The sequence below is a fragment of the Oryzias latipes genome, chromosome 11 (assembly GCF_053564925.1).
Source record: "Oryzias latipes strain Hd-rR chromosome 11, Olatipes_Hd-rR_3.1".
Taxonomy (NCBI): domain Eukaryota; kingdom Metazoa; phylum Chordata; class Actinopteri; order Beloniformes; family Adrianichthyidae; genus Oryzias; species Oryzias latipes.
The window spans coordinates 3,349,087-3,373,902 of NC_136247.1; the positions used below are offsets into that span (position 1 = coordinate 3,349,087).

A 24,816-nucleotide genomic window follows, 5' to 3' on the forward strand; every position below is an offset into this window, starting at 1 on the left:
TAACCTACTCCTAACCCTTCTTCCAACACCTAATAATAACCATAACAACAGTAAAATCACCTTTAGAAGATCAACTCTTTCCACTGCAGCTTGTTTGTTTACAGCAGAACTCAACATTTCTTCTTCTTTGGTCGTTTCTGGTATTTTAGAGAGTTCTGTGCATGTCAGAATGATTTATGCTGATGGAAAGTGTGGCGTATGGAAACGTTTGTTATAATCAGATCAAATTTTTCTGGGCCCATGAACACAGTTCAGTTCTGATCAGATCAAAGACATTTTGCACATAGAACCGCGGCTAGAGAGAAAGGTCTTCCTAAAGTTAGTCTGAGGTGTGGTGGTTCTGACAGGTCAGCTGAAGGCCAAAGCTCCGGTTCCGGTATGGGGATGGGGCTGAACTCCACAAGTTCTATCAGTCAGGACCAACCATGGAAATTCTGCAAAGGGTCCAGAACTGGACCTTCAGTTTAGCTCCGTGTTTAGCCAAAACCCACAACAGTTTCCCAGCATGAAGGGTTCCTGCAGCCCAGAACCGCTGCAAGAGAAGGCCTTCCCTTTGAACTGAAGTGGATCTTTGCTGCTGGAGCTGCACTCTGGTCACCTTCATCCTCAGCTGAATGTTGAAACCGTCAACAAGTCTTCAGGACATGGACGGACAGCCGTCTGTCCTCAGAGACCGGGACCCTCTCAGAGGGACAGATCACAGACAGACTGCAGCAGATTAGAGATGAAACTAAAGACATTGGACTCATGCAGAACAGATGCAGATTCCTGCTGTCACTTCTATTTTCCCTGTTTTGTCATCTTCACAGTTAGAAAGGCTCACATTTAAATTCTGCTGCAGGTTCTTCAGAAACGAGGCTTGAACACTGCAACTTTTCCTCCTTAGACTCCGACCACCACATCTAGATACTTCTGATCTCTGCCACGTCTCATTGGTTGGGTGGTGAGGGTTTAGGGGATTACGTCTGCTAAACTGGAGATAACGGCGGATTACAGGCGGGTTCTGAGCTGGTTTCATCTGCAGAAGGCCCTTCCTCGTGTCTCCTGTGTTAGTGAGGCTTTATGAGCAGCTGTCCAGAGGAGGATGTTTGCTGAGGGTCTTTGCTCAGTCGCAGCGGTAAACAGGTCCTGCTGGGTTCGGCCATTCTGGCTCCAGTGTGTGTAGAAGCGAGGCCCAGTGCTGACTCAAGCCTTTGTCCCCCCCGCGGCTGCTGGGCAGAGCACACCCCAACCTGCAGCCACTGTTGGCCTTCACCAATTGACAGTTGGAGCCGAACTTTGCTCTCCACCCCTGGAAGTGTGCTTCAAATACGCTTTACAGAGCGAGCCCAGCCCGCAGGTGTGGACACTTCAGCCGGGGTCACTGCGGTTTTCTGGTGGGAGAGCGTGTTCTAACGAAGCCAGAAGATGACAGAACCGCTGGGTCCCAGCATCTCCTCGTGGATCTGGTTCTGGGAATAATCCGCTAACCCGCCTATGGTGAGTCAAAGCGGCCTCCGCAGTCTGTGAGTCACGCTGTGAGGGGCCATGCAGGTGATTTACGAGAGGCCGCTGCCAACATCCAAGTCGTCAAGTCTAGAAGAGCGAGTCGACGCAGCTGCGAGGAGGACTGTTTGCCGACCCGGCCCACAACCCCGGTCCGTGCCTCTGATGTCTGTGTGTCCCGTTAATGAAGAAATTCTGGAGCCTTGGTGAGACATTGCTCTCAGCTGAGCAGACCCTGCCTCCTCCGTGGCCCCCGGCCCCGTCCCACCCAACCGCAGTCCCTGCAGGCCTCCCGTCAGCCCGTCAACACCAAGGGACGATGGCTCACCCAGAGATACCAAACACTTCCACACAAAAGTAACAACAACAATTCTGTTTTAGTTGTCTGAACAGCAAGCCTGAGTCTGCGTCCTGAGATCGTCTGCTCTCCAAAACTCCATCTTAAGAAAGTAAACAGACCCTTGTCTCAAGTAAAGAAGGTCTTGGTTTTTGTCTCTCAAGAAAAAAACATTATCATTCAGGTTTTCAACAGCAAAATCATGTTTTCCATGGATAGACCAGTTTTCATATCACAGGCTGTTTTTTTTTTTTTTTTACTTTTTTGCTTATTTAAAGAACATTTTTTAGACTTTCAGACTTTTGCGGTGCTTCTCTGGGGCCTGTTTGGCAGTTTTCTTCTCATCAGGCTTTGGTTGAAAACACAACAAAGAAGAAGAGCTCATGGATGCATCTGCACAGGCCGGTCCGGCCCGCAGAATCTGTCCTGAACGGATCAGAAATGTTCACTTTGCTGCGTTTTCGGATCAGAACAGGAAGTGGTTTGTTGGAAGCCCCGGTTAAATGTAGAAGAGATCACCTGCAGCAAACCTTCATGTATGATCCTCCCATCACCTCTAGTCTGAAGTCTTTCTAGGATGTTTTACTCATACATCCTTTCGACTTTCCTTCTCCATACAGAGATTTCTTCAGATTCCTCTGATTACTCTGATCAGAGCTGTAACTAAACGATTATTTTGACAACATTTCTGCTGAGAAACTTCATTCATATTATAGAGGAGGTTCCTTTCTGAGACATGCTGCTATTTTCAAAGAACAACTCAGATGTGGTTTCATTCTGTGGTCACGGCCTTTGACGTGGCCTTGCTGCTTTCCCTTTGAAAGGTCTGGCCCAGGATCGGCACTCAGGACTTCTCAGTGTCTGCAGAAGCGCTGGTGTCTGATGGGACAGCTGTTTGAAGAGTGTTTTTGAGCTACATGAGCAATTTCACACATTAGGAAGAGCAGCTAGCTAGCAGAAGCTAATGCATGTTCCTCCAGTTGCTGCTGAGGGAGCCTCTCACCATGCTGACACTCTGTCCACCTCTCTGTGTGCAGTCACACAACCAGACAAAACTTGTACGCAAACTGGTCCTGGGAGCAGTTAACATTGAGCAGAGATTTCCAACGCGGTGCCTTCAGGCTCCGGAGACTTCCAAACTGCTGCTTCAAAGACCCCTGAAAGACTCCTTCATGTGAACGCTGGTGGCTCTTCACACTAACGTCAGTAACTCTTGTGCTATCCTAGGCACTTTACCATTGGGAGTTGGGTCATCTAGACCCACTAGACAGTGCTCTGAACCTTTTTTCTTTAATGATTTGTGATCTTCACTGGTGTCCATGGATTACATGAAATCTTTCCACCTTTATCCACCTTTGTCATGGTAGGGAGAACACGTCAATGGAAGGGGGGGGTCATCTAAGATAGCACAAGGGTTAGAAGAGTTTCTTATTGTTCTAGCTTTTTATGAACCGTGTTGAATATTTATGGGAATATGTGAACATTTCAGGAACATGTGGTTTACAGAGAAGATCTTAGCAAACTAGAGAAACTAATGTAAGGTGGTGATCGACTGTGAAGCTGATTCCAGGTGAGATGTCAGCAGAGGTTTCTGACTCTTGTTTTCAGTTAGAAAATGCCTCCTTTGTGCTCAAAGGGAGAATCCCTCCAAATGAGAATGTATGATGATGATGTTCTTCTCTTCAGCCGGGGAACGTATGGTGCACTAAGGTTCTGTCCTCTACTCTCATGTACTTCTACTCTCCGTCTCTCCTCTCTTCTTGATCAGTTATTTCTGCATGCCTCTGTTTGGTGCCCCTCCAGGGGAGTGGGTGTGAATCCAGATTCCGTGCTCCTGTACCTGACCGTGGACCTCGTCTCTGGCGCGCCTCGCGCTCCCAGCTGTTTCCCCCACCCATCTGCTGGACTATTCAAACATGTAGTTGTAGAGTTAGATCAGCTAATTCTTCAAAAAGAGTTCTGGTACATCGCCTGTCCGTCCTGGGGGAGGATCCCTCCATCACGTGGACACCTCTGAGGTTCCTTCTTTTTCCAGAATCCGATTATTTTCTAGGAGTTTTTCCTAACTGAGAAGGGGGGTCTAAGGGCAGAGATGCCAGTTAAGTTTAGTTAGTTCAGTTTGGTTTATCCATTAAATATTGAATTCTATGACATTATGTTCTTTATTATTGAAGTTCATTACACAATTACCGGTATGAAGCCCATTTAGACAACTTTTGTTGTAATATTGAGGTACATAAACAAAATTGAATTAAATTGAATTCAGATCAGAGGAGGCAGGTGAGGAAAAATGTTGTCCACAGCCTGCATTTGGATGCAACTGAGAGGGCTTGAGGTTGCAGCCCGTCAGCACAGCAGATCTTCCCCGTTGCTCTAACCCTTGTGCTATCTTAGATGACCCCCCCCCTTACAGTGACGTGTTCTCCCTACCATGACAAAAGTGGATAAAGGTGGAAAGATTTCATGTAATCCATGGACACCAGTGAAGATCACAAATCATTGAAGAAAAAAGGTTCAGAGCACTGTCTAGTGGGTCTAGATGACCCAACTCCCAACGGTAAAGTGCCTAGGATAGCACAAGGGTTAATCAGATTTCAAGTAGCAAATTTCAATCCCTCAGTGAAAAGAGGTCATGTGTTCAAATACAGATATTTCCACATGAAACCAGCAGACCATCAGAGGTTTGGATTCTTCCAAACAGAATTCTGCAGAACATTAATACCAGAACACGGACAGTTTCTGCACAAAAATACAAATATTCCTCTAAATCCTAGTGTAATGGGAAGGATAATCTGCTCTCATTTAACATCTTCAGACCAAATGTCAGGACCAGGGAGCCTCAGGGTGGGTCCCGCCTTCATGCTCGACCCCGTGACCCTGAACGGGACCAAGCGAGTTTACAGATGGACAGAAGTTCTGGACAAGCATTCATTGATCGAGTTTCCATCACATGGAAATGGACATGAATAATGACTCCAATAGAATCTGAATGTTGCTTTTGTTTTGTTAACCTGCTGTTGAAGACAATGAAATGAACAAACGTTTGCAACAGCTTCAGCCTCATTCATTTGGTTCCTGCAGTTCTGATGTTTGTACCAAAAATGACTAAGTCACACATTGACATGATCACAGCTAAATGAGCGCCAGGCCTTCCAGCAGGTCTCCATTTGCGGTCCAGACCCACATTCCTCTTCAGAGCAGCCGTCGACCCTGATATGGAGACCATCATCTTCCTCCACCTGAAGTCCTTCAGCATCTTCAGGGCCCCTGATCAACAGAACCAAATGGCGTATACTTATCTAGCGCTTTTCTACCTACAAGGACAAAGCGCTTTACAGTCACAGACCCATTCACCCAGTCACACACACATTCACACACTGGTGGCCGCTCTGCTGCCAAACACAGGCACACGCCTACCACCAGAGGCAAGGTGGGGTTCAGTGTCTTGCCCAAGAACACTTTGACTCATGGGCATGCAAGGCGGGAATTGAACCTGCAACCTTACGATAATGGGTTGACCGCCCTACCGCTGCACCACGGCCGCCAACATGAAAAGGATTTAAAGAATCGTTCAACTTTGGGTTAAAAAGGCTTTTTTGTGTCATGCAGATGTTTTGACAAACCACGTTTACCTTTAGTTGATAAAGATGCGGTTTGATCAAATCTGAGCTCCGTTTTCAGGACCAGAGCACTGCTTTTACTGAGGTAACAGCGCCATCTTGTGGGTGAAGGTGAACACTTAACTATATAGTTTTGGAGTCAAATGCAGTTTTGTTTATTTCCATGTTTTTGGGGGAGAAGTGGCTTCTTTGCTGCCCTTCTTCCCAGTCTTGGCCTCACTGTGCGTGCAGATGCGCTCACATCTACATGCTGCCGTTCCTGAGCAGCTCTGCAGTGGTGGCACGCCCATCCCACATCGTCTTTAGGAGACCATCCTGGCGCTTTCTTGGACGTCCTGAAGACTTCTTAGCAAGAATTCAGACTCTGTCCTTGATGATTCTATATATTGTTGATGTAGGTGCAACTCAGCTGCCACAATATCGTCGCCTGTGAAGCCATTTTTATGCAACACAATGATGGCTGCACGCGTTCCTTTGCAGGTCACCATGGTAACCAATGGAAGAACAATGATTTCAAGCATCACCCTCCTTTAAACATGTCAAGTCTGCCATTCTAACCTCATCAGCCTGACAGAATGATCCTGTGATCGTCAGCATTCTCTCCTGAGCTAACAATACGATGCCTGAAATGATCTCAGCAATGACATTTTGGGGATAAAGTTCATTTTCACGGCCCAGACGGAGAATGCAGTTCATCTGATCAAGTCTTCATAACATGCTGGAGTTTATGCAGATGCTGTTAAAACTTAAGCAGCGACATTTCCAATTTTCAACATTTATGTAATTTTCATAACTTTTGGCCACGGCGACTTTAAGTTTAGAAAGTTTTAAACGCTTCTGTTTCAGGGATGCTTTGCTCCAAGTTAGTGTTTTTGCAGCTAAACCCCTCCTAAGTCTCCTCCTACTGTCACCTGACACCCAGGGATCAACATTGAATTGAGAACTGTTGGTTTCCTTCTTTATTAGCATATTCTATTTTAAGTGGATGTAGCTAGATCTTGTAATCATACTTTTATTTGCTCTGCACTTGGTTGGACCGGAAACAGAGACATACACGTTGTTTCACCCTGTAATGAAATGACAGACAGATGCTGGAATCCTTCCACCTCACAGACGTCCTTTCAGGGAAGAGGAAGACAAGCAGCTTTCATTTCAAACCATTTTATTTAAAAACTCAAAACATCTAGACGACACGCAAAGAGAGACGATGTTAACAAACACACAGCTTCTCCGCCCCAGAGGATGATGGGAGGGCTGAGCGGGAACACGAAGGCAGAACTCAGCTGAACTTGGCTTTGGAGAAATCCATCTCTGGATGCTGAGCCATGAACCTGCAGAGGAAACGGGGCAAAGGTCAGTCAACGCTGAGCTGGGGGTCATGCAGGTCAAAGGTCAGTCATCACTGAACTGGGCATCATGCAGGTCACATTCAACCAAAACAAATGAGCTCACCTTAGAAGAACCTTAACTGACCGTTCTGTGTCTGAGTTTAAACACACAGTTCAGCCAGTACTTAGTGATATTCTGAGAAAATACTCTGAGACCAGCTCCCATAGTATCAGTCCTAGTATAAATAACTGTTTGTTCATGATGCCTTACAAGCCCTCAGGAGTACACTTGATATTGTTGCCCCCTTGAAACCTAAGTTCGTCAGACAAAACCGAGTAGCACCGTGGTTTAACGCTGAAACTCGTTCTCTTAAACAAGAAACCCGTAAGTTGGAAAGAGAATGGCGCCGCTCCGGTTCAGAGCAGTCTCTGGATATCTGGAAACATAGCTTATTAAATTAAAAAAAAAGCTCTGCGTAGAGCTAGAAGCCAGTACTATTCAACCTTAATATCAGAGAATGGAAATAATCCAAGATTTCTTTTTTGCACTATTGCTAAATTAACTCGCAGTCAGAGCTCAGTAGAACCACATGTTCCTGTTTCTCTCAGCTCTGATGATTTTCTTACATTTTTCGATAGTAAAATCTCAAATATTAGACATAAGTTAAATCAAGTTATTCCTACTATCAGCCCAGAACAGGCTGAAGCGGTAGAAATGGAGGCATCCATAGAAACCTCTGTAACATTAGACTGCTTCACTGCTGTGGATCAAGCGGAAATAGCATCAATTATTACGTCCTCCAAATCCTCGACGTGTCTGTTAGACCCAATTCCCACTAGACTTTTTAAAGAAACTTTTCCCCTAATTAATGATCCCATATTAACAATGATAAATGCCTCTCTGGAAACGGGTTACGTGCCACAGTCTTTTAAATATGCAGTTGTTAAACCTCTTCTGAAAAAGCCCAGTTTGGATCCTAGCATCTTGGCCAACTATAGACCGATATCAAACCTGCCCTTTATTTCTAAAATCCTAGAAAGAGTTGTAGTTAAGCAGCTTTACTGCCACCTACAGGACAACAGCCACTTTGAAGACTTTCAGTCGGGGTTTAGACCTCACCACAGTACGGAAACTGCACTAGTTAGAGTCTCTAATGACTTGTTATTGGCCTCAGAAAAGGGACTACTTTCTATTCTGGTCCTGTTGGACCTCAGTGCAGCCTTTGACACTATCGACCACGGTATTTTACTCCATAGATTAGAGCAGGACATAGGGATCAGAGGATCTGCTCTCCAGTGGTTTAAATCCTATCTGTCCGATAGGTATCAGTTCGTTAATGTAAATGGCCATTCCTCTCAGTGCACTCGAGTCAACTATGGAGTCCCACAGGGCTCAGTTTCAGGACCCATCCTGTTTACGCTTTATATGTTACCCCTAGGAAACATAATCAGGAAACACAGCATTCATTTTCATTGTTATGCCGACGATGCGCAGTTGTATTTATCCATGAAGCCTGACCAGAATGACCAGATAGAGAAACTGAACGCCTGCATCAGTGATATCAAGACCTGGATGACAATTAATGACCTCCCCTTGAACCCAGAAAAAACTGAGGTCATTATACTTGTCTTCAACTGAAACTACAGACTCACTTTTTCAGGATGTCTTGCTTCTTCTGCTCTTCAGACGTGGGCAGGCCCATGGACTTCTGCCTCTGGTCGTACATCATCTTCTCCACCATCCCACGCGTCTCTCCGTCCAGATCCGACAGCTGTTCAGAGGGGAGCAGCGAGGACATGAAGGACCCGGCATCCAGTCAAACGCAGACAGATTCCCTTACCTTTGAGTTTTCAGGACAGATCTTTTTAGTGTTCATCTCTGGATCTGTGGTCACGATTCGGCTCCACCACTCCATTTTATTAATCTGAAACAGAGAAAACGCCATCAGCCTGAAGGCCGCGGAGCGCCATGCCGGCTACAGCGAAGGCTCACCTTCTCCAGGTGGACATTCACCACCTTCCCGTCGTCGATGAGCCAGGAGCTCTCCTCCACCTTCACCTCATTGTACAGCTGACCTTCAACCACCGGAGGGTGTCCCTTCAGGCCCACCTTGATGGAGCGCCGCTGGACGTCCACCACCACGTCTTTCCCTTTGATGCGGAACTTCACGTCGAAAGGCACCGACAGCTGTGGGCAGAGTTTAAAGCATTTCAGAAAGCCCTCACCTCTGGAGTCGGCCTTCAGGGACGGGGGCGGAGCCGGCCTACAGTGACGGGGGCGGAGCCGGCTTTCAGTGACGGGGGCGGAGTCGGCCTTAAGTGACGGGGGCGGAGTCGGCCTTAAGTGACGGGGGCGGAGTCTGCCTTAAGTGACGGGGGCGGAGTCGGCCTTAAGTGACGGGGGCGGAGTCGGCCTTTAGTGACCGGGGCGGAGTCGGCCTTTAGTGACCGGGGCGGACTCGACCTTTAGTGACGGGGGCGGAGTCGGCATTTATTGTCTGGGCGGAGTCGGCCTTTAGTGACGGGGGCGGAGTCGGCATTTATTGTCTGGGCGGAGTCGGCCTTTAGTGACGGGGGCGGAGTCGGCATTTATTGTCTGGGCGGAGTCGGCCTTTAGTGACGGGGGCGGAGTCGGCCTTTAGTGACGGGGGCGGAGTCGGCCTTTAGTGACGGGGGCGGAGTCGGCATTTATTGTCTGGGCGGAGTCGGCCTTTAGTGACGGGGGCGGAGTCGGCCTTTAGTGACGGGGGCGGAGTCGGCCTTAAGTGACGGGGGCGGAGTCGGCCTTCAGTGACGGGGGCGGAGTCGGCCTTCAGTGACGGGGGCGGAGTCGGCCTTCAGTGACGGGGGCGGAGTCGGCCTTCAGTGACCGGGGCGGAGTCGGCCTTCAGTGACGGGGGAGGAGCCGGCCTTCAGTGACGGGGGCGGAGTCGGCCTTCAAGTCGGCCTTCAGTGACGGGGGCGGAGTCGGCCTTCAGTGACGGGGGAGGAGCCGGCCTTCAGTGACGGGGGCGGAGCCGGCCTTCAGTGACGGGGGCGGAGTCGGCCTTCAGTGACGGGGGCGGAGTCGGCCTTCAGTGACGGGGGCGGAGCCGGCCTTCAGTGACGGGGGAGGAGCCGGCCTTCAGTGACGGGGGAGGAGCCGGCCTTCAGTGACGGGGGAGGAGCCGGCCTTCAGTGACGGGGGCGGAGCCGGCCTTCAGTGACGGGGGCGGAGTCGGCCTTCAGTGACGGGGGCGGAGTCGGCCTTCAGTGACGGGGGCGGAGTCGGCCTTCAGTGACGGGGGCGGAGTCGGCCTTCAGTGACGGGGGCGGAGTCGGCCTTCAGTGACGGGGGAGGAGCCGGCCTTCAGTGACGGGGGCGGAGTCGGCCTTCAGTGACGGGGGAGGAGCCGGCCTTCAGTGACGGGGGCGGAGTCGGCCTTCAGTGACCGGGGCGGAGTCGGCCTTCAGTGACGGGGGCGGAGTCGGCCTTCAGTGACGGGGGCGGAGTCGGCCTTCAGTGACGGGGGCGGAGTCGGCCTTCAGTGACGGGGGCGGAGTCGGCCTTCAGTGACGGGGGCGGAGTCGGCCTTCAGTGACGGGGGCGGAGTCGGCCTTCAGTGACGGGGGCGGAGTCGGCCTTCAGTGACGGGGGCGGAGTCGGCCTTAAGTGACGGGGGCGGAGTCGGCCTTAAGTGACGGGGGCGGAGTCGGCCTTTAGTGACCGGGGCGGAGTCGACCTTTAGTGACGGGGGCGGAGTCGGCATTTATTGTCTGGGCGGAGTCGGCCTTTAGTGACGGGGGCGGAGTCGGCCTTAAGTGACGGGGGCGGAGTCGGCCTTAAGTGACGTGGGCGGAGTCGGCCTTAAGTGACGTGGGCGGTGTCGGCCTTAAGTGACGTGGGCGGAGTCGGCCTTAAGTGACGTGGGCGGAGTCGGCCTTAAGTGACGGGGGCGGAGTCGGCCTTAAGTGACGGGGGCGGAGTCGGCCTTAAGTGACGGGGGCGGAGTCGGCCTTAAGTGACGGGGGCGGAGTCGGCCTTAAGTGACGGGGGCGGAGTCGGCCTTAAGTGACGGGGGCGGATTCAGCCTTTAGTGACGGGGGCCTTCGTGTTCCTTTCCATGCGTTCACCATTTTATGTATTGTGTGTGTGAATCATGAAGAACTCACATCGACTTCAGACAGCGTCTGCGTCCACTTGTAGTTGGGCAGATCTGCTCCATTCCCAGAGTTTGGCTTCAGCTTTCCCTTGTCCTTCTCGTCCTCCTCTTCCTCAGAATCAGACTGAAACACAGAAAAAGCCAGAGATGAAGCCTGAGATGAAGCTGTCCTCTTCATCACCAGCAGAGCGCCACTCACCCCCTTCTCTTTGTCTGCCTTGTCCGGCGTTTTCTCTGCGTTTGCTCGTCCCTCCTCCTTTTCGTCGTCTTTTTGCTTTTAAAAACACAGAAAGGTGAACATCACAGCGGAACTTGTTTTCTTTAAATCAACCTTCATAAAGAATCAAAGAGTTTACTTTGTCCAGCTCAGACTGCAGTTTCTCTGCTTCTTCGTCTGTCAGTTCCTGAATTCTGGGTCCATCTTGGTTTTTCCTCCTCTCCTCCTCCTCCTCTGCCAGCTTGGCGGCTCTTTCAGCTTTCTCCTTCTTTTCCTTCTCCTGTCTCATCTGCTTCTCCCTCTGGGCCTTCATGGCTAACTTGTTGTGGTGATCGAAGGCTTCTTTGACCAGCTGAAAGAGGACAGAGAGGCTGGTGAACGGAGGACAACACGTCCGTCCATCTCCAACAGGCAGAAGCTCCGCTCACCTTCTCTGCTGCACCAGAGTCTCCTCCGATGAAGAAATCTGTTTTACGTCGGAGGAAGCTGAAGAACGTGTTCACTAACTGTTGAAGCAAAAGCAGGCTGTGAGCTCAGGCCAAGGTTTTCTGCAGAGGACGGTGCAGAGCTCTCAACCACAAAGCCTCTCTGTCCTCCACACCCAACTCACCTGGACACTTTGGGATTAAACCGTCGCCTCAGGCTTTAAATTTAAACATTCCAAATGTTTCAGAAAAAGTATATTTTTTCTATTTCCCCAGCAACGATTATTCCTAACAAAACCTTAACTTACCACACAAAGGGCAAAAAGACTTCTGCTACACACAATACAGTCAAATAGTCATTTTGATGTCATTTTTTCAAGTATCTGACATGAGGAATTTAACATTGAGGAACAGACAGAAATCCTATTAGGTTATTTTATAATTCAGATTTTAAAAATGAATCAATTCACCACTGAGGTTGATGAAAAACAGTCATTTAGTCCAGAAAAAGAACAAATATATGAATTTCCTTTTGAGAACATGGAATTGCTTTGCAGTCAGTAACTAAAGCTGCTAACTGGAGGCTGATTGCAGACTAAAACTCTGGACTTCTGACGTAAACATGCTCCAAGAAGGCTGAAAAAGCTGAACTTTAAGAAAGAGACAAATGTCTGGTCAATTATGATAAGGTTAAGATATTTCTAAAGTAAAGCTTATTTAAATTACTGGTTCTCAAGAGCAAAGTTTTGAAAGATGTTATGTCCATTACTGAGAATACACAGGTATAGTATCCGGTCAAAAAACATCAAATTGAAGGAAACTGAACGTTTAGTGGGGATCTCCGTAAGGAAACGACTTTTTCATAGCAGAATAGTTAAATGAGCTCAAAGCAATGTGGATTTGAAACTGAAAATCCTCCAGACTTCCTAACGGTGTCAATGTTGACCAGGTGCTGCGGCTCCTCAGCATTTCAGCCCATCATGATTAGCTTCGGCGTTAGCATCTCGGATCTACGCACCTCCTGCACTCCTCCTTCGTGCTGCTGCGCCATAACCAGCAACATGCCGTCATACTTCTCCTCCTCATCGCCCATGTTGGTGGTGGATTCAGAAAAAGAAGAAAGACTTTTGGTAGAAACAAGAGAAAACTTCCCTCGGCGCGGCAGTGAGAGGCTCTGATCACGCTTGGCACTTCCTGGAAACAAAACTCCGCCCATGGCCGATTTGACCAATTGGAGCAATCCCTTTTAAATGACAAGTGAAATGTCCAATCCGATCGAGCTTCCGCTCAGGCGGGACCGGAAGTTCCCTGCGCAGGAAGGAATCTTCTAGATTAAAAGTCTGACAGTTTTAACTATAGATAAATTCTATTTTTACTTCAAACATTTTTAGACGCTATAATTTTATATTCAAAAAATGTTTTCATGTTTTGGAAAATATACCTTTCTAAGTTTGTGTACGTATTAGAAAAAGGGTTAAAACCATGGTTTTGAGGAGGATCATTAAACTTGACATGTGCCACATGTTAGCCATGCTTAAAACAATGCATAGTTTATTTGTCAAATAAAAATAAATCATTTGCCGTAAAAGCTTTTTTAAACAGATCTTTCCAAACAAACTCACTGGTTAAAAGCAATGTCTTTATTAACAAAAACAGGAACTCCATGCACATCATTTATGAGCCAACATCCTTATTCTTTTATTTCTTTGAAAATGTCTGGAGTGTTTTAGTCCGAGTACCTGCTGTGGAGACATTTTCTTCTACAGATAAAACCTGTGGTTTATGCATCAGTAGAGTTTGTTGTTTACCACTGCAGCAGATGTGATGGGCAGCGGCGTGACGTCATCATACCACGGTTTAAATACAAACTATGTTTTTGGAAAACTTATTTTTCCAAAAGGTGAAACAGGGTTATGTTCTTCCAGCTGTAGCTCCAGGCTCACATGGAAAACCCCAGAGCGGAGGTCCTCTCATCATCTGCTCTTCATCAGGACAGGACAGGCAGGTTTCATGCTGCACTGAAATTCCATTTATTTTATAAAAAACGTAATAATAATAATGGATTGGACTTATCTGTGCTTTTCCAGACGGTAAAAGTGCTTATAATGGGTCCTTTATTCCTTCATGCTTGGTTGTAACTACTGATGTATCCACTGCTGCTCTGAGGCAGACTGACAGACAATTAAAAAAAAAAAAGATTAATTTCTCCTCTTCCTTAAACCTATATGTACAAACTTTTGTTCTTCTGCAGTTCTTCATGCCCACACTTCTACCATATTGTCTTGCCAAACTGTTTTATTCAAATAAAACCCTATTTTCTTTTGTGTTGCTTTTTAAAATTTAGGAATAGACTGAGTATTTATCTAAAATTCTTTGAAATCGGATGAAAAACATAATTCTTATAGTTTTTAGCAAAAAGTAAAAGAGTTCCCAGTTTCACTTAATTTATTTCACTTAATCAGAGTTTACAGATTTAAAAGCAACAAGTTATTGAAAACATTTTAAAGCAAAGAAAAACATAGAATGCAGACAAACTGTTGTGCTGCATTCAGCTTCATCAACCTTTCATGCAGAGGTTTTCTGAACATCTGGTTTCTTTTAACCTACAATAAAACACACATGCTTGCTCTTTTTCCTGGGCCATACGATGGGAAATGTGCAGATCACATGAAAGATTACAGACGTTCATCATAACCACATGAGCCAGGAACAAAACACACAAACAAATAAAAACAAGCTACTTTTGATTGAAGAACCAACTACAGTCAACATTACAAGAAAATCATCTGAAATCAGAAGCTTATGAGCTAAAAGGTTCACCTGGACTTCATGCTGCTGCACTAAATATTCTAAGAAAAAAAAATTCCCCACTCTTCTGAATGAAATACAATCAGATGAACGTTTGTACAACCGTGAGCTCGTGATGCAAACCAAAATACATAAACGTATAACAGAAGATACCTTTTTCCTCCATTGAATATTCATTCAACTAAAAAGAATCCTGTGCAAATCTGTCTGAAGCTAAAACAGCACACCGTCCTGAGAAATCTTCCAAAAAGAGACTTTCAACTCTCAAAAGCTGAGGCGGGAATGCAGCTGCAGCGCCCTCTGCTGGCCCTGGGAGGTCACTTCCAAAACAAAGACGGATCCGTTTCCGGTTTTCCATGCAAAACATCCAGCCTAATCCGACACGAGAGAAGGAAAGCTACCAAAAAACATGTGGTCAACTTCAAACAAAAGAGCCTTTTGTTTTATTTTTTTTCTTTTATTGGGGGGTTAAGCCACCAAACAGTTCCTGAGGGCGGCTGTGTCTGCAGCTCACCGCTCCCCCAGGGGAGGGGTCAAATGCGGAGAACAATGGTCCTTTCTGCAAGAAAAACCCTCTCAAGATAAATGTCCTGAAGTAGATCGTTGATGTTTCTTATGCTAACTGTGAAACCAGTGGAGAGCACAAACGGTGAAAAACAAAAGATGGAAAAAGTTAAAGCCCTCTTTTTCGCTTCTTGCCAACAAACCAAATGAAGCCGTTTTATGGTTTGATTTCACCTGAAGGACCCTCTGGTTAACGCTGTTCCTCTGGGACATTCAGTGAGAGCACAGGATTAACGGCATGAAGTCATTCTGTTACCAGATCTGTTCTCGGTATCCGTGACAACGACGGAGTAAAACAGCCCAAATTAAGAGAAGACAAAAGGAATGTGCAACAAACCAAACAGATGAACCAAACCCACACACAAGAGAGTCACATTTCAAGGAAGCTTCATAAGCAGGACGGCAATCAAACATTTCCGGTGACCTCTGCCTGTGGGAGGAGCTTCCCATCCTTCAAACAAACAACGTTTAACCTGCATAAATACGGACACAGAGAGCCCTGAGTTCATCGGCGTCCTCTAGACAATGTGAACCTTCACATTCTCTTCCTTCTGTCCTCTTCAAGACACAGAGCTGGGCTCAGCCACGCCCTCCAGTGCAAGTGCAACTCCTTCCAAAGTCCTGCGCATGGCGGTCAGAACGGCCAGCTGGGCGGGGGCGGGGCATCATGTCCTCACCGAGGAGCGGAACAGAGGCACGCCAGAGGAGTCCGCTTCTGTGTAGGAGTAGCCTGAAGGGGCTCCTGAAGAGTGGCCTGACAGAGAAACAAGCAAAGACAGGCTAAAGATGGTGAACAGGATGCTGACCCGCACGCCATTTCCCTTTTTGAACCAAAAGGATGGTCTAAAAATACAAGCCCAGTCACTGGAGGCAACCACTGCATCTCCAAACCAAAGTGTTTCAACTGTTAGCTCACTCATCAGTTTTTGAAATCTGCTAAAGTTTTTAGTGCATGAAACGCTAGAGGGCTGAAGGGGGGGGCACAGAGCAGTCAGGCTTCCTGCTGAAGCCCCGACCTCGCCAGGCCTGTCACGGTTCTCCACGGTGCTCAAACGGAACTGGATCACTCCTTCCCAAACCAACTGCACTGCAGGGCTGGAGCAGACATCATGAGGACGATGTGGAGTTTTTGGACAAGCTCTTTGATCCATATGACATCTGTACCATGACATCCGTCACGGTTGAGGCTGAAGCTTTGGTGGACGACGGTGATGGGCGCTCCGTGTCTGCGATTGGGGTTTGGAGGTCTTTCACCACATTTTCATCTCTTCTAAACTTTAACAGTCTGGTGGCTGAGGCTGATCTTCAGTGGGACATCCCATCAGCACCAAGCTGGTCCAGATGACGAGTCTGATCACGTGCCCATGAGCATAACCATGAGCACTGTGCATCATAACCAGGAAGCTCCTTTTGACACAGATTTCCTCCCTCTCTCATAACGGTGCACATTATAATGGCTCCCGTTTAGAATGTCAATGAACAACATTAAAAACGGATGGATCAGGAATGTTCACATCTGAAGCCTGAGCAGAGAACAGATCCAACTTTAGGAGATCCTACAGAGCATCTAAACATGTCCGGAGTTTCCTCAGTCACTTAAATCTGACGGAGGATTTGGAATCAGAAAAAACTGTCAAAAGTTTCAGAATAACATTTCACAAATGTGATTTCATTTCAAAAATGTCTCCTTGTGCTCGGCCTGCAAATCACAATGTAATTGTTATCGCGATATCCAGCTGTGCAATATCCCAGTAGACGGAGAAAATTGTGATAAATTGTTACTTAAATGTGTTAAAACAATCTTCTGGTAGCTTGGAGTATTTCAGAAATCCAAACAATCCCTTTCTGCATTTGACCAATGGATGGAGGCCTTTACATCACTGACCAATCAGATGGAGCTTTATGTCAGATGTTTGCCTCCTATGTAGACGAGGGTCATTTGGAGAACAACTTGATTGATGTTGACTCTGTTGCAGTGAAATGGAAATGATGTATTTAGTTGTTCTGCTGTTATGTGGTCATCATTATATTGATCATGGCGAATTTTCCTCACACGGTGCAGCTCTAGCTTGTGCTTTTTAAAATGATATAAAGGAAAGGAATGACATCATCACTTTCTGCAGCTTTTTGATCAGAGCATTACTCAGCCAAACAAATGCTCCACTTTTCATAGGGTTCTCTGTAAATTCTGGGGCTTGTGGTAGAGTGTCTGCCCTGTGACTGGAAGGTTGTGAGTTCAAATCCACACTGGAGTCACATCAAAGAATCTGAAACGGGGACCCAGTGCCTCCCTGCTTGACACTCAGCATTAAGGGGTTGGGATTGGGGGGTTAATCCACCAAATGGTTTCCGAGCAGGGCGTGTCTGCGGCTCACCGCCCCCCCCAGGGGACGGGTCAAATGCGGAGAACAAGTGTCACACATCTAAGTGCGTGACAGCTAATGAGGCTTTAACTTTTAAGACCAAACTAATGTCTACTGATGTTTACTGAGTTGATACGTCTTTGTATGAATGTATAACTGCTGACGGTTTTGCTTTGATTGCTTAAATAAACAATTTCAAATCAAATCAAATCAAAATAAACCTTCCAAACGTGACCAAAACTTCAGAACCCTGAATGTTTATCAGCCCAACAAAACTGGTCCTTCAATAAACTGACCAATCAGACGCCTCAAAAAAAGTAGGTGGAGCCTGCTGGTCTGGTGTCAAATGCTCTAAATGTTTAATTGACAGATTTTCCTGGGTTCTCTTAATCTTCCAACAAACTCATTCCTGATTGGTGAGAGTGGTTTCCATAGAAACAGTGACTCAAACCAACTCAGACCAATAAGGAATGGGCACAAAAGTGGGTTCAGGAAATGGATGGATGATTGATGGATGGATGATTGATGGATGGTTTGATGGATGGATGATTGATGGATGGATGATTGATGGATGATTGATGGATGGTTTGATGGATGGATGATTTGATGGATGGATGATTGATGGATGATTGAGGAATGGGTTTAAGGATGATTGATGGATGGATGATGGAATAGGAATAATGGATGGACTACCAGACAGCCGTCTGTCTTTTGTGCTGTGGACTGCAGATTAGTTTGATTTTTTCTACACTGCAGCTTATTCTATAACCCATCAGGCCTTCGGACTCTATGTGTTGACTCGTTCTCCAGAGGAGACTCCATGATCACATTCTGAACACAAGTCTGTTATCTTGAAGTGCTTTTAAATTGTAAACCACTTCTGTTTGACCTGCCTCCATAAACGGGTCTCTTCCTGTAATTCCTGAGGACATTTGCTCAGGATCTGGTGTTCAACCTGAGAACATCCACTTCCTGATGCCGTTAGCTGCCTACAGCTCTGAGGACATGCAGGGACAGAGATGATGACAAAATGTGACATACAGAGAGGAACTGGCAGGAAGGACTGAACCTGCAAGAGGATCTTTGCAGATGACGCTGCATCTTTTGGTGCCAACAGACATTCCTTTAAGGTGAGCAGACTTCCATGATCACTAAATCGGGATCACTGTTTTGTAGGTTTTAGTTTCTTTTTCAGTAAAAACGTGTTTTAGTGTCTGTGTGCCAAAACCAACATTCCCTCTGCAGCGGAAACGCAGGTGAATTCCCAACACATTCCTACGGACTTTGACGTGGAGCCTCTGCAACAGTGCCACTTTTAGAACCGATCTTACACAGGAATTGATCCGATCATGCTTTAAAACCAACATTTTACGAATGAGGACAGCCGTGTTCCCCCCCCTGTCACTGCTCTCATCTCCACCAGCAGATGTCTGCCCACTCTCCTGAAGCAGACTTACCTCCGTTCTTCCTCCACATCTCCCTGGCAAACTTGTCTGTCGAGGTCTGCTCTGAAATCTGGATGTTTGGATTGGACCTGTAGTCGTCTTGAGGAAACAGAGAAGGTTTGTGATTTTCTCGTCTCACCGTGGAGGCGACTCCGGTCGAAAAAGGAGCATCAGATCTTACTGTTGTTGCTGAAGGTAAAGGAGGTGCTCCCGTTCATGGTCTCGTTGCCGCTGTCGGAGAACGTCCTGGAGACGGGCGGCCGCTTCTTGTTGCTCTTGCGAGTGCTGATGCGGATGATGCCGCGCACCAGCCTGTTCTCAGCCTCCTGCTCGTCCATTTTGTGCTCCTCTGCCAGGGAGTTGATCAGCTGGTTGATGGTCTTGCTCTTCCTCAGGAACACAGAATCGGAGGTGCACCTGGCCAACTCTTCGATCTGGTACTCAGAGTAGAGCTCCAGCAGCTTCTTGGTGATCAGGGAGTCCACGTCTTCTTCACCAACCTCCCAGTCATCAAACTGTATGGAGTCGTGCAGTGAGTGATAGCTGGGTTGAGTCTGGACCACAGAGGGAGGAACGTACGATGGCGAAACGGTCTCAGTATCCATGAATCCTTTCAGACTGTCCACTTTAACTCCACCGATGAAGATGTCATTGAAGGTCTGCGGGCTGATATCAGTCGGTTCTGCTTCCTTCTTGTGGCTCCCTGGATTCCTGGCTTGGAAGCTCACGCCCTCCGGTTCCTCTGGAGAGCTCTCGTTTGGTCCCAGGCAGGGAGCGAGGACGGAGCGCTGGCAGAGCCGGTACAGGCCGCAGGTAAGGACGCTGCACGCAAAGGTCCTACAGCTCCTCGGAGAAGCACAGGGATTGCAGGTCTGGGCAGCGGGTGAGGACTCAGCTGAGCCCGGAATGAAGCCGATGGTCTCAGATTCTTTGGCGTCCTTCAGGTGAGCTTTGCGGACCACCTTTGGTTCCGGAGGAGGGAGTCGTTCCTCCTCTGGGTCCACGCAGCGCTCCCCATGAAACGACTCCTGGCTGCAGGTGCTGACAGCAGACATGACTTCTGCTGCAAGGACAGGGAAAGGTCCAGGTGAGGCAACATCCAACTCACAGTTTTCTTCCCATAACTCCAAAGATTTCCCAGAATGCTAAGGGTATTTACTGTATTCTAATTCCTAAGGGTGTTACAAATAATTGACTTATTTGATGAATTGATTTATATTCCTATGATCCATCCAGGTTGATCTGCCTGAGGCAAGTTGTTAATCAAATAGACCTATACCATTAAAAATGTGTTTCAAAATAATATAAATGGATTATAATCTATACTGATAAAGTACCATCTGGATTGAGACATAGGTTTATTTTACTATAAGGTAAAAATGACCAAGTTCCTCAAGTTTTAAGAAAGTTCCCTTTGGATGTGGAAAAACAACAGTGGTGAACTTTAGGAAACTAACATGTGAATGGATTTGACATTCATTCTAGTTTACTTGTTTGTTTGGACACATTTACACTTGATGATCTTGCCCCCCACCCCTCTCCAACCTTCTCATCTGAGTACACTGAACTGAAATGCATCGCTGCATATCCCAACAGACTGTTATACTGTACCACACACCTTCTCCACAATCACCATATCCACCTTGAAATAACTGAACTGGACTTTGCATTGCTGCACATCAACATCAAGCTGCTATTGACTACAACACCTGTGTACACTGAATGTCTTACTTTTGATGTTGCACTTTGGTTAATTATTTATTGGGTCCAAAAAGATGCTTCATAGGTTGATTGGTCACTCTAAATTGTCCCTAGATGTGAGTGTGAGAGTGATTGGGTGTGTGATTGAGGACATTCTACCCTGTCACAGACTGGTGAACAGTCCAGGGTGTCCCCTGCCTCCATCCACAAGTGGCCGGGATAGGCTCCAGCAGCCCCGTGACCCCGAAAGGGACCAAACAGAATAGAAAATGAATGATGAATGAATGAATTTATAGGGTTATTTATTTGGTAAATAGGAGTTTTTTCACTTTGAAATAATTAGGGTGATAGTTAATGCTCCAAACACAATTTGATTGTTCATTAATGACAATGAAAAATAAATTAATCTGAATCCAAGAATCTGGAAAACTTCACTGTTCAGTATCAGGTATTTCTGTCTGAGTCACAATGGTGGAAGTTTGGATGAAGATGATCTGGATCCACTTTAGGTCAGTCAATCGGATCGAGAACCACGAATTATGATACGAGTCAGATGGTTGAATTGAGTCGTTTTCCTGTTTTTTAAAACCTGGTGGATGTTTAACTTCTGGAAACCAGTGATTTGAAATGCCTGCTGCATGTCAACCACATCACACCAACCATAAACCACTGCAGTTTACACCGTTATTTCAAATTCACTGTAAATCCACTGAGACAAACTGCCATAAAGGAAAAAATATAGTTTCAGTAACATAATAATAATAACAATAATAATGGAATTAATGCATCTGGGGCCTGTTTCAGAAAGGAGGTTAAGTGTAAACTCTGAGTGCATTAACCCTGGAATCAGGGAAACCCTGGGTTTTCTGTTTCAGAATGGGAGGTTTGTTAAACCAGAGAAAGCAGAGTAAGTCAAACCCGTTTCTGAAAGAGAGGTAACTTATACTCGGAGTCAGTATCCATGGTTACTTATGCTGTGAACCTAACCTGGTCGGGAACAGGTTTTATTCTCTAAACTCAAGGTTTCTGCCGGTCCCCTCCCCTTTTTAAAGACGAAGCGGTATTTTTCGCTTTAACCTTCATTGCCCACATTTCCGTCACACAGAGACGGTCTAAGTGACAAGAATGGCTTGTCCTTTTTTGGAGGACCCAATAGACGAGGAGGCTGCATTAATTCCTAGAGAATTACATTTACGTCATGCGAGGATTTTGAGAACCTAGACTCGATTTTTTGTCATTTCCCCATACGTTTTTGTTTGAGCGTTACCGTTTTTCGTTGCAGTCAATTACATATAAACAATGAAAACAACAATAGATATGTATTGCTATGTAGATGTTTCATATTTCAAATATTGTCAACAAAGCCTACATCCATGACATGCTCAAATCTACCTGATTGAATTATGTTTTTATTCTTCATTTTTAGCTGCTGCCATGTTATTTTAATTCCTGCAGGATTGCATCTACATGAAAATGAAATCAGGGACATTGAATTAGATTAATGTAACAATTACTTTTTGGAAACACAATTTGCTAGCACTGCTTACTTTCTTAATCCCATATAAACCTATACCACTCGATCAATACAAGGGTAGACAAAAGCTTACTTTTAAAAACACAATTGAATGTATAAATATTAAACTGACCTACGTTTGCAAGAGGGGAAGGTTAACAAAAAAGTCCTCTAAACATTACCGACGTTAAATGCATTTTCCCGCAGATTGGTTCTGTACACTATGCAGCATTTCATGCAATTACACCAGGAATAACACTTCAAAAGTACATCTAAATATCGCCATTTTTTATTTCACACCTTACGCTATTTAAAAAGTTATTACAGCCAATATTTTATAACAATGATTTAAATGCAAACTTGCGCATTAACTTGAGCAGCTATGTTTTCCACGCTAACTGTCTCTGTTATGCAGATAGAGCGGTGTTGCTTGTCTTCCGGAATATGTGCTCATATTCACTGTAAAGGCCCGTACACACCGGGACGAATTTCGCGCGCGATTTTCGCCGACGTTTAACGCCTCGTGACTAAACAGAGGGCACCAATGAGAGTGTGCACACCGACGCGAAGAAACGCCACGCGTCAAAGCGTAAAAAAAAAAAACACCGCGGGTCAAAGCGTGAAAATCTATTCGACCAATGACAATGCCGCTTTTGCACACGTGTCTGGAGCTTCTGAAGTTACAGTAAAACACAACTTGGGGGCGCTCAAACACAAAACTGCCTTGCTGAGCACACATACCAGCGAAGAAGATAGACGCCAAGTAGCGTCTACACTGCCGCGAAGAAATAATGACGGACATTCTAAAATATCCCCGAACCAAGCACCAGTTGGAGCTACTGATGCTTGAAATATTCATGTTTTCTTTGTATTATTCTGACAAGCGCGTAAATACTTGCTCTCTTCTTCTGAGTGAAAAGCGACTTTAAGAAGCGTAAAGTTGCGCATCGCCACCTTGTGTACAGGAGTATTTCTGTTTACATTAAGCGCCATCTAATGTCAGGGAATGAAATTGCATGTTCACTCGGCTCATCGTCAGCGAAAATCGCCTGGGTGTGAACACAAAAAACGTGGCGAAAAACGCTGGCGAATAACGCCTGGCGAATATTCGTCCCGGTGTGTACGGGCCTTATCTCTGCAGCAGCATGTCAAGTTCAGCTGGCGAAAAATACGCAGACCTCTTTTTTTCTTTTTTTGCCATGGTGACTCTTAATATCTGCGCTCCATTGATAATGGCTTCTTATAGTCGCGGTGTGGACACTTAACTCCGAATCAGTCCACTCAGAATTGATTGACCTAACTCCGATCAGCTTCTCTGAAACAGAAAACTCAGAGTTGTTAATCTCTCGATTGACCAACTCAGAGTTCAAGTTTAACCTCAGAGTTGGTTGAACCTCCTTTCTGAAACAGGCCCCTGAACTTTTCCAGACGTTGGGCTACATTGGGTTTACGTTTGTGTCTAAAGCTCCATAAGAGCTGCTGATTTCACTGCAATGCGATGCCATTTCAGCTGATTTTGCTGTAGCTGGAGCTAGGGTAGCACTTAGTAGCCATTTGTATCATTTCTTAGCTGGGAAGCACATCTGAACCAGTAAAGTTTCCCCCATGAAGCGCAGACACCAGCAGAAAATGTCTGATGAGAGCCAGCCTGGTTTGCGTAATCGAGCCGCCGTCTCCGTGTGTCAACAGTAAACACCGGAAGTGGTCCATGCCTGACAGCACAGGTGGACGCGCCACGCTCGTCCCTGCTGCCCCGGGGGCAGCAAAGCAGCCCGGCAGGTTTACTGGAGCATGTATGAATAGAGCCGAAGACAACCAGCCGTTCAGGCATCACATTGTCACTGCGACACCATCAAATATGTTCGAAACAAGCGCGTTTCTGCTCACCTGCAGCCCCGTGTTTACCTGCAGGGCCCGAACAGAACCACTAGGTTGTCGGTCCCAGCAGAGACCGGAACCACTTTGGAACACCAGCAGGGAAAGTTCCCACCAGAAATCAATTATTAGATCAATTAACGCATTTCTCCCCTTTATTTTCTGAATAGAATGAAAACGAAACTTCTTTAAAAGTGTGTGGGGGGAGGGGGGAGCTTGTTCCGAGCTGTTTACGTCAATAAAAAACTTGAATTTATTCCAATCCAATGAATCCCCACTTTGAGTTGGTTTCTTCCACGTGTCGCTAAGTGTGATCCAGGAGAGCGTTTGTCACGGGAGGTCAGAGCTTCTTCCTTCCTAGACTTGTTTTTTCATGGCGATTTGTGACTGACTGCCGCCCGCTGCTTCCTCCATTAGAGGACCGGGAGTTCTCACCTTTCCTCGCGGATCTGACTGCTCCAGCTGACTTCCGCTGGAGGGACGGATCCTCCAGCTTCACGCCAAATGCCAAAATGTTCGACCCATTCCGACGCTCTGCGCTTTCCGCTCCGACCCAAACAGCTTTTCCCAAACTTTGGGCTCAGGTCTGCCTACCTGAGCGTCAAGGTGCAGGAAGCGAGACAGCTACCTGCAGGAGGCTGGACTTCCGGTTACAGGTCTCTTTACAAAATAAAACTCAGGTATGTGCAAGAATGAAACCAACCTCACCGTAACAATGAATCCATGAACCTCTTTCTATTCCTACAATCCAACCAGACAGATCAGTCTGAGCCATAATCCAATCGAATTGACCTATACTGTTAAAAATTCGTTTGAAAATGAGATAAAATGATGATAATAGAATTGAAATAGGAAAATACCATTTGGATTGAGACATAGGTTTATTTTGCTATAAGGTAAAAGTGACCAAGTTCCTCACAGCAGACAACACGCATGTGATACCAGTCCATCATTCCAGTCCAATGTGTGGACAGACTTTGAATGAAGTCATGT

General features: G+C 46.4%; 2 protein-coding genes across 3 annotated transcripts; both read right to left on the minus strand.

The window, feature by feature from the left end:
* Window positions 1-6,587: 6,587 nt before the first annotated feature.
* Window positions 6,588-12,770, minus strand: nudc (nudC nuclear distribution protein). Its single transcript, XM_004074405.5, has 9 exons — window positions 12,573-12,770; window positions 11,558-11,635; window positions 11,269-11,481; window positions 11,112-11,186; window positions 10,923-11,036; window positions 8,764-8,958; window positions 8,612-8,695; window positions 8,424-8,542; window positions 6,588-6,773 (listed from the first exon to the last, which is right to left on the minus strand). The coding sequence occupies exons 1-9, from the start codon at window positions 12,768-12,770 to the stop codon at window positions 6,722-6,724; spliced, it is 1,128 nt and encodes a 375-aa protein (XP_004074453.4). The 3' UTR covers window positions 6,588-6,721.
* Window positions 12,771-14,821: 2,051 nt separating this feature from the next.
* kdf1b (keratinocyte differentiation factor 1b) lies at window positions 14,822-24,463 on the minus strand. Of its 2 annotated transcripts, none has more exons than XM_011481360.4 (4): window positions 24,259-24,463; window positions 18,916-19,797; window positions 18,747-18,833; window positions 14,822-15,680 (listed from the first exon to the last, which is right to left on the minus strand). In XM_011481360.4, the coding sequence occupies exons 2-4, from the start codon at window positions 19,787-19,789 to the stop codon at window positions 15,592-15,594; spliced, it is 1,050 nt and encodes a 349-aa protein (XP_011479662.1). In that variant the 5' UTR covers window positions 19,790-19,797; window positions 24,259-24,463; the 3' UTR covers window positions 14,822-15,591. The 2 variants fall into 2 exon arrangements, with proteins under 2 accessions (XP_011479662.1, XP_004074463.1); XM_004074415.5 differs by having other exon boundaries at window positions 18,916-19,794; window positions 24,259-24,460.
* Window positions 24,464-24,816: the final 353 nt, after the last annotated feature.

What these genes read in the sequence shown, in the direction of transcription:
- nudc (XM_004074405.5), bottom strand. Translation starts at nt 12,770, where the DNA reads ATGGGCGGAGTTTTGTTTCCAGGAAGTGCCAAGCGTGATCAGAGCCTC. An exon ending in ACGAAGGAGGAGTGCAGGAG is followed by an intron (nt 11,636 to 12,572) that starts GTGCGTAGATCC and finishes TTGCTTCAACAG; the next exon opens with TTAGTGAACACGTTCTTCAG. An exon ending in TGCAGTCTGAGCTGGACAAA is followed by an intron (nt 11,187 to 11,268) that starts GTAAACTCTTTG and finishes TGTTTTTAAAAG; the next exon opens with CAAAAAGACGACGAAAAGGA.
- kdf1b (XM_011481360.4), bottom strand. Translation starts at nt 19,789, where the DNA reads ATGTCTGCTGTCAGCACCTGCAGCCAGGAGTCGTTTCATGGGGAGCGC. An exon ending in CTTTACCTTCAGCAACAACA is followed by an intron (nt 18,834 to 18,915) that starts GTAAGATCTGAT and finishes TGTTTCCTCAAG; the next exon opens with ACGACTACAGGTCCAATCCA. An exon ending in GATGTGGAGGAAGAACGGAG is followed by an intron (nt 15,681 to 18,746) that starts GTAAGTCTGCTT and finishes TTTCTCTGTCAG; the next exon opens with GCCACTCTTCAGGAGCCCCT.